Consider the following 9,546-nt stretch of genomic DNA (forward strand, 5'->3'; position numbering starts at 1 on the left):
CCCCAATGGACGGCCCAGATCAAGCACTCTGAGTTTGTTCCAACATAATGACGATGAGACAGGGCGTGGCAACAGTGAGATACGCCGCCCCTCAATCCCTGGGCTCGCATAGCTACAGTACGCCGTACGGGGCAGCCATGACCCGTCCGGCGTGGCACTGTTGCCATGCTGACCATGACATCACCCACGATGAGCTGACGGTACGGCCTGCAAACGGCGGGCCCCTTTGGCCAGAGGGACATCCGAAGGCGGCCGCGCACCCCCTAGTCGGCCAGGGGTGAAGCCGGCTGTCCCCAGCCGGCTTGGTCCCTCCCTCGAAGGATGAGCCTCATTAAGGAGACAAGACGAGGTAAGGCTACAGTGAGCACCCGCAAGGCGGCGGCACTGTAGCCACACTTACCTCGACCAAGCCCTCGTCATCAAAGGTGAGGCGACAGTAACCAGCCCCCGACAAGACCCCCAAGCGGTGGGACCTACCTGTCTACCAAGAAGCCGGCAACCGGCGGGACCCACCAGTCGGCGGGCCCCAGCTGTCGGCGGAGAAGCCGGCCAGCGTAGACACTGACGGCTGGGCCCAGGCCCAGCCGGGTTACCATTGTACCCCCAGGGGGTAGGCCTATATAAACCCCCCGTGGCACCCATGCAAAGGGTTGGACTTTGATAGATTTAGACACAACCTTGAGAGGAGAAGAGAGCTAGCCTTGCCTCTTCTTCCTCCTCTCACCAAAACAGCTCAAGGAGCCTCTTGTAGCTACTTGTTGATCTAGTGATCATGCGGAGACCCCACAGAGCAGGACTAGGGGTGTTATCTCCACGGAGAGCCTCGAACCTGGGTAAGATTCGCCGGCGTGCATGTCTTCGCCTTATCCCGTTTCCAGGCACCGGCGACGTCTTATTGGATCCCACAATGATAAGCCACCCGTTGGCATATGTCGCGCCAACCACCCGACAAGATCGCCAAGGTCCGGTCCCGCTTTTACTAGGCGTGCGACAACGACAAGTAGAAGTATCATATGGTTAGTTGGCCTGACATCTGCAAGCCCAGGGAGCAAGGTGGCCTTGGCATCATGTGCTCTAAATGGATGAATATCGCCTTTCTCTCCCGCTGGCTTTGGCGCATCTCGCAAGGGCACGGTGGTCTTTCGCTTGACATTATCCGGAATAAATATTTCCGCAGACAGCCCCTCGCCTTCTGCCAGAAGTCTGGCGGATCTCAGTTGTGGCAGTCGATTGTCCAGCTTCTCCCGATCCTCCGTATCGGGACCTCCATCTCGGTGGGCTCCAGAGCATCGATGGTGTTCTGGTTTAATCGTTGGGCCGGGGACATTCCCTTTGCGGCTCGCTTCCCCGGCCTCTTCTCTATCTCCGCCGATCCCGTGATTTCTGTTGATGGGGCCCTTCTTGACTTAGGGCGCCTTGCTTTCCGACGGCCTTTTGGTCCCTTGGAATCCGCCGCCTGGCGTGAGTTGCCTGACTGTTTTGCTCTCCACGAACCGATGGTGGATGGTGGCCCGGACCTAGTGCGCTAGCGCCTTGAGCCTTCGGGTCAATTCTCCACCAAGTCGCTGTACCTGGCCATCGCTCCATCTTCCGTCCCCCTCCCCCTATCGATGGTGTGGTCCATCCGCCTGCCCCTGAAGATCCGTATCTTCATGTGGCAATGGATTCACGGGCGGGTCCCGTCCGGGGTGGAGGTGCACAAGCGAAACGGCCTGGGTACTGGCATTTGCCCGCTCTGTGGGGTCGCCGAAGACTCGAACCACATTTTCTTCTCCTGCGTGTCCGCTCAGTTCCTCTGGAGCTGCTTTCGCGAAGCGGTCGGTGGAAATTGGTGCCACACCAACTTCCCTGACTTATTTGCCGAACTCCAGATGTCCCCCGTGACTTCTCGCCACATTAGGTGGCTTGAGATTGGGGTCCTCGCATGGACCCTCTGGACTGTCCGCAATAAGCTTGTGATTCAGCGCACTCCTCTTCGACGGGCTACTGACGCTCTTTTCAAACTCTCGGGTTTCTTGCAGATTTGGCGGCCGCTTAGCTGCCCCCGGACCGCGACGCCATCTCAGCCTTCATCGCCGACCTTCGCTCGATGGCCGTCCGTCTGTCACCGCCGCCGCCGCCGCCGCCGCCGGAACCAGACTAGGCGCTATCTTTGTCCGGCGTGTTCTGTTTTTTATTTTCTGGGCTTCTTGAGCTGTGCCCTCCGTAGAAGCTCTGTACTTTGTTGTGAGACTTGGGTGTGTGTGTGGACTTGACTCTGTATGTGTGCTCTTTGGCGGTTTCCTTTATTTATAAAGCGGGGCGAAGGCCTTTTTCGATATTTTCCCTGTCTTATCGTTGTTAATTACGTGAATATACCACCGGCCTTGCCGGATTCTTGGCTACGTGGAGCTTCACTTAGCTTGATGGTCTTCATCTTAAATTTTGGTTTGATGGAGAACTAGATTGTTGGGGAGGGATGAAAAGTAGAGACGAAGGTGGAGGAACCAAGTTGACATGACATATGACTGAAATAGAAAACTGGCGCCGCTTCTCATGATCCTTCCCATAGAATCGCCACTGTCAAAACTGTGAGAACACTAAAATATATTGGTCCCTTGTTAATGTTTGAAGAAGAACGGAATCCTATAAAATGTCAGAACACTGTAACATATTGGTCCCTCATTCCTGACTCGCCGCCGTCCCGGCCATCCACCATCTCCTCGCTGTCGTTAGCTTTGACGCCCTTTTCTTGTGCAACAAATTAAAATAAACTAAAGCTGCAGCTGGATGTATATCCTTTTTGTTGGAAGCATGCGTGTCCACGCTAGCTGGTGAGCAGCGGGGTTTTAGCACGGTTGATGAGTGATGAATGAAATTCCAAATTTACAGTTGAAAAAAGGGGGACGCTATTGACCTGGGCCGCCCAGTGCAGGTTTGGTCCCATGCCCACATGTCACATCGCGGGCAGTTTCTACTTGCTCGATCACGCCAGCTTACCATCTACTCACATCGGACAGTAGGGTTCGGCTGTCATCCTCAGAAGCTTCCCTCGTCCTGCTCCGAACCTGACCTCCACCACCAAACTCCCAAATCTAATTCTCTTCACCGCCGGACTAGCAGCCGTCTCTGCCCAAGGAGATGGAGGCCGGCGGTAGTAGGAGGAGTGCGACTACCAGGAAGAGGAAGTCAGCCGCACTCATGGTCATGGGCGAGGGCAGTCCGGCTCCGTCGCCGGCGGCAGCGCCCGATCCCGGAGCGGCTGACCACGATGGAGGTGGAGACGGGCGAGATCTCCACCTCAGCGACCTCCCCGACGACGTGCTCCGGAAGATTATTTCGGTCCTCCCCATGAAGCAACGCGGTCGCACGCAGATCCTCACGAAACGGTGGCTTCCCCTCTGGCGCTCTCTTCCTCTCAACATCGACTGCGGTGAAATCGCCCGTTCTAATGATGGTAAGCTCGGTGATGTCTTACAACGCATAATTTCATCCCACCGAGGCGACTGCCACCGCTTCTGCATTCGCCCACTCTTGGCCATGAACATGGAGAACGATGCTGCCGTGGACGCCTGCCTCCTGTCCCCCGCTCTGAATAAACTCAAGGAGCTTGAGTTCTACCGTCGGCCATGGCACAATTGGCAGCGGATGCCGGCACCGACATCTATCTTCCGTTTTTCGCCCACCCTCTGTGTCGCCCAATTCGGACATTGCACACTCACGGACGACATCGTTCAAGGGCTTCACTTCCCGCAGCTTAAGAAGCTCGGTCTTGATTATGTCTTCCTCTCGGAGTTCTCACTCAGCAGCATGATTGCCGGCAGCCCTTCTCTCGAGGTCTTGCTAATTATTCAGTGCAGTGGAGCCCGTTGCCTCCGGATCAATTCATTTACCCTTAGAAGCATTGAAGTCGGCAATTCTTCGCCAGATCCATCCATGGAGGAGCTCATCATCGAGAGTGCCCCTCATCTTGAAAGATTATTCCATCTTGATCAGAACCAGGATTTGCATGTATCAGTGCTCTCGGCGCCTAAGTTGGAGACCCTAGGTTGTTGTACTAACTCCACCAGGCTGGTGTTTGGTTCCACAGATATTCATCAGGTAACTGATCTTCTTCATTTTTACCATCCTCAGCCTTCTATATAACTTGCATTTCAGTGCATACAGAAATTACATATATACGATTTGCAAACCTTTGTATATCATTTTCTAATGTTGGATTTCATGCTTTTATGAAGGGACCGCGCATTGCAATTGGTAGAGTTTCAACAGCACTGTGCAGAATCAAGTCTTTGCATCTCAGTATGCGCACTCTATGTTTGGACATGGTTATTGAATTGATGAGATGTTTTCCGTGCTTGGAGAAGTTGTACATTCAGGTGATGATTGTTTCACCGATAGTACATTTTGTTTGGTTGCTTTATTGATCTACTTGTTATTCTGAAGTTGTTATATATTTGGTTTGTCGATGTTCTTTTCAGTGCGAGAAATCTGGGACGAAGAATTTGTGGCGTCGTAAACACCGGGACCTTCTCAGATCTTTTGACATCCGTCTAAAAAAAATTGTATTGGATTGTTATCGGGCCAAAAAACCTGACATTGATTTTGTAACTTTTTTCGTACTAAATGCTAGAGTTCTAGAGTCGATGACAGTTTTAGTCAAGAGGAACGATGAGGAGTTCTTGGCAAAACAGCGTCAGAAGCTTCTGCTAGAGAGCAAGGCTTCAGATGGGGCTGAAATTAATTTCGTACTCAAGGTGGACGCAAATCCTGGGACATATTATAGTATAAGTCTGTGATTTTGATTTAATGTACATATGGATGTGTGTTGTATTGGTAACTCATGAGCTTTTCATATTAGCGAATAAAAGAATTTATGATGGATGTGTGATTGGGCAATGCATATGTGAGCAATTAGTATTTAGAATGCTTTCTCAACCGAAGTCTCACTTTCAACGATAGTTAGAGTTAACCCTCAAAAGGCGAAATCAAACAAAAGATACGCAAATCCACCATGTAAACACTCGGCATAGACAATTTCAGCGAATTCATATAGCCATAATGTACTTTTCACTTGTTTTCCTCAACAACAACAAAGCTTTTAATCTCAAACAAGTTGGGGGAGGCTAGAGGTGAAATCCACAACAAAGCCTTTTCACTTGTTTTCCTAAAGATGAAAAAAATATATTAAACCTTGGAGATCCATGCTTGGGTACCATGTAACATAAATAGTCATGTAATGCACAAACCGGCCTTGGCTAAGAAATCATTGCACATATCTGACACTAGTGCTTTTAAATGATTGTGATTTATTTTTCTTTCTGAAAAAAAGATAAAGTGGTTGTCTTCCAGATTTTTCTAAAAAGGACCAACAAATCTTCTAGAAACTATCAACAAAATGCAAACATGACTTAGAGCACTTTGCAGTGATATCATTAAACTCTAACCAATAGTCAAATTCCTAGCTAGATGCGGTCTATCAGTAACTTTCAAGGTATTGAACAATTTAATTCAACAATTGAGTGGTAACTGGTAAAAGATAATTCAGACGAAGGATATATGTTCATAAATCTTATATCATATAGCTAAAGGTTGCTGAACGATTGTGACATATTGACTCCTCGATGGTAGTGGAAATAATATTAGCCTAAGCTGCATAACATGAATTGCGCCTATGAGGCGCTCTGTATACTATTATTTACTCTATGAAGCTTATGTATTAACACCACTGTGTTAAAGGGGGTTACTATTGAATCTGTACTAATTATATGATCAGTCTCATCACATAGAGGACCAAATATGTGAAGTGGTAAAAAAGGACAACATGCCGGTTTTTTATTGCAAACAAGTTTTTTTCTTCACAAAACAAGGAGTACATGTCAATAAACATATAAAGGAGAAGATAGGGCATAGTGTTCTAGGATGCAGAGTAAATCATTACATATAAATCACATGGTTGTATAGTTGTTGTGTTAACCAATTGAAAATGCTTTGACATCTACATATTTGGATGTGGTTCACCTAGTTATTATTAGACCTTTCTTGCTCATTTTCGAAACAAAACAATAGCTCTTGGACTATGACGGAGGACATGCAGGCCTGAGTATTGTACTATGTAACAATGTGTTTCTTGTGCTATGAAAATGGGAGCAAAAAAAGACAGAGAAATACCAAGCTATAGTTATGTCACTATTGTCATATGATGATTCAGTTATGTCTTCCATTGTAGAGTACAACAGTATTGCAATTATATTTTGGTGCTTATCAAACAAATTGACAAAATTAAAGTTGAACTTTATTATAAGCTGGGTAGGCAAATATAACCACCTTGATGAAATTTTCAGTTCAAGGGAAAAAGAAAACTAAAATTATGTACGAACTGAAAAGGGCCAAAGACCGTCATATTAATATACCCCCAGTTTGTAAACACATTCAAATACTGGTCAATCTACATAAGAAATGTTGCTTTATCAGAGTAACGAACATAGGTTTGGATGGGATCAATGACTTTTTATCAGGCTCCCACAATGAATAGGCCCGAGACAGAAATGTTTTGCTATAACTGAAATACTATTGCACCTACACGGCAAAGACAATCTGACAATAAATTTAAGGTATTGTTGCGTGATTTCTTAAACCATTGGGTTCTTGGTTTCTGATATGCTAAATCCGGGTTAGAGTTCCTTTATTGACATTTTCTAGTATTTCTCTGAACTTGATTAGTAGCATGCATGTTTATTCGAACTTGCTTTTATGAAGACATCTTAGTGTAGCACAGCCGCGTGCAGGCAGACAAGCAAGCTGTAGAGTATGGCACAACATTCATCCTCACCATGATCTGGGCTCCATGCATGCATGAAAAAGTTCCTTTTTTTAGAACGGAGACGCAAGGAGCGTCCGGTTTAACTTAATAAAGCCCACGAACAGGCAACATCTGACAAACAAGACAGTCTTAAAACAAAAGGAAACGTGGCCGAAGCCTTAGTTTGAACATGCAACCGGCCTAGGCCTGAGAATGTAAAGGCAAAAGTTCAAACATGCCAACACGGGCATAAACGGAACGATCATCAACATCTAGTGACGGGCAGCAATCTGGATCAATCGAATCCGCTCCATCGCCTCTTGCATCCGCTCAGCGTCCCGCCGTTTCCCCAAGGGCATCCAAGTCTGGAGGAACAAATGGCATTTGAAAATAATGTCAGCGGGGTGAGAGGAAAATTTGTGCTCAATTGTGATTTTGTTTCTAGTAGTCCATAGAGCCCAGAAAAGCGCCCCTACGCATCTCCAAAGCACTCGACCGTACCCACTCCTATGGGCCAAGAGAATATCTCGGAGGTCTCTACTCGAGTGGGGATTCCAATTTTGATCAAAGGCTTCCCGGGCGCACTCCACGCGAAGCGAGCGAGGTGGCAATTGAAGAAGATGTGATTTGCATCCTCGTGCGCACCACACATCACACAATTGCCATCGGATGGCCCGTTTCGTTTTGCTATGTTGTTCGAGGACGGGAGGCGGTTGCGGAACATTTGCCAAAGGAAAACTTTAATTTTGAGGGGGATTGACACTTCCAATAGCCCCCTAGCTATGTCTAGTGTCGGACCCTCCATCAACTTAGTGTAAAGAGACTTAACCGTGAATTTCTGAGAGCTCGTGAGGGACCAAGAGACCGTATTGGCCTCAGGTCGCAACACCAGTACCGCAAGAGCATTACGTAACTCATCCCAAACAGCCCGTTCGGCGTCAGAAAGGGCCTTTTGAAAGTAATGGCTGGTGGGTTGGTTCTAAGCGCGTTGGCAACGAGGATATCGATGTTAGTAGCAAGTTGGTATATGGAGCAGTTGCTACGCCACAACGGATCCTGAACAAACCAATGATCTAACCAAAATCGCGTGGATTTCCCATCATTAACGCCGAGCTTAGCTCCTACCGCAAAGGCCGGTTTGACAACCTGGATCCCATTCCAGAATGTCGACCCTTTGGACTTGGAGGTAAGGAAATTTCCGTCGGGCAAGTATTTCACTCTCAGAATATCCGCCCAGAGCCCCTGCTCATTTTGGGCGAGTTTCCATAGCCACTTGGAGAGAAGGGCAATGTTCATAAGTTTGGAGTTGAGAATCCCAAGGCCGCCAAATTTCTTTGGCCGACAAATCGCTGCCCACTTAACTAAGTGGTACTTATTTTTGGACCCATTTCCTTCCCAAAAGAACTTGGATCGGGGCGTATCGAGCTTGGCGTGAACACCGTCTGCTAGGAGGAACATGCCCATGGTATACATGAGCAGAGAGGAGAGACTAGTGTTCGTCAGAATGAGCCTAGCTGCCGAAGACATGTACCGGCCACACCATGGACTAACCCGGTTCGCCACCTTGCCGTACAGGGGTCCCATTCTTGGATAAATATGTGTTTGTCAGAGATGGGGAGGCCCAAGTACTTAAACGGAAAGCTCCCAAGCTTACAGTTCAGTAGGTTGGCAACGCGCAAAGCGAGTGGTGCGGCCATCCCAATGGCTATCACCTCACTCTTGAGAAAATTTATCTTGAGGCCGGAAACGATCTCCAATGCAAGTAGGATGAGCTTGATCAAGGCAATACTTTGATCGTCCGGTTCGAAGAGCAGCATGGTACCATCCGCGTATTGAAGGTGAGAGACCCCTCCTGGAATGAGGTGGGGGACGACACCGCGGATGTGGCCGGCACCCTTCGCCTTAGTGATCATGGCCCAGAGGGCGTCCGCAACAAAGTTGAAGATAAGAGGGGAGGAAGGGTCCCCCTGCCTAAGCCATCGTTTGTTGCGAAAGAAGTTCCCAACTTCTTCGTTTATAGACACCACCGTCTGCCCCCCCGAGACCAGCTGCATTATACAGTGCACGAAGCCTAACTCGAATCCGTTACGGACGAGGAGCTTGCAAATGAACTCCCAGCTCACTCAGTCATAGGCTTTTTCGAAGTCCAGCTTGAGGAGCACGGCCGGTTGCCGGGTTCGTTTAAGCTCGTGGACAATCTCCTGAAGCACTACCGGTCCCTCTAGGATATTACGGCCCTTGAGAAAAGCCGACTGGCTACGGTTGATGATTCTTTGCGCCACTGGGGCCAGCAGCGTCGTATAGGCCTTTGCACAAATTTTGAAAGGCACATTAATGAGGGTGATAGGCCGGTATTGTATGATGCAGTCCGCCCCTTTGACCTTTGGAATTAAACTAATGACCCCAAAGTTGAGGCTCTAGATATCTACCGTGCCTAACGCAAAACCGTTAATGATGTCGTAAAATTGAGCTTGGAGCATGGGCCAAAACCGATGGAAGAAAGCCACCGGCCAACCGTCTGGGCCGGGGGCAGTGTCAGGCTTCATCGAACCAACGGCCCTATCGATTTCCTCCGTGGAAAAGGACAAGGCGAGGAGGTCATTTTCGACATGAGAAACTCGATCTTCGCATCACATATGCAAGGGACTGCTACACGGGCAAGCTGCACAACATGGCATACCATTTATCCAGGCCATGATCAGTGTTCCGTCAAGTAGTTTTTTGGACGGAAAGCACATCTGCGATGGCTTGTTATACTGTTATAC

General features: G+C 48.4%; 1 protein-coding gene across 1 annotated transcript; it reads left to right on the forward strand.

Moving 5' to 3' along the window:
• The first annotated feature begins 3,180 nt into the window (after positions 1-3,180).
• LOC119309163 (F-box protein At4g09920-like) lies at positions 3,181-4,863 on the forward strand. The gene is made up of 3 exons (XM_037585212.1): positions 3,181-4,080; positions 4,218-4,358; positions 4,461-4,863. Exons 1-3 carry the CDS (start codon positions 3,181-3,183, stop codon positions 4,776-4,778), a joined length of 1,359 nt encoding a protein of 452 aa, XP_037441109.1. The 3' UTR covers positions 4,779-4,863.
• The last annotated feature ends 4,683 nt before the right edge of the window (positions 4,864-9,546 follow it).

Source organism: Triticum dicoccoides, chromosome 5B, assembly GCF_002162155.2.
Source record: "Triticum dicoccoides isolate Atlit2015 ecotype Zavitan chromosome 5B, WEW_v2.0, whole genome shotgun sequence".
Classification (NCBI taxonomy): domain Eukaryota; kingdom Viridiplantae; phylum Streptophyta; class Magnoliopsida; order Poales; family Poaceae; genus Triticum; species Triticum dicoccoides.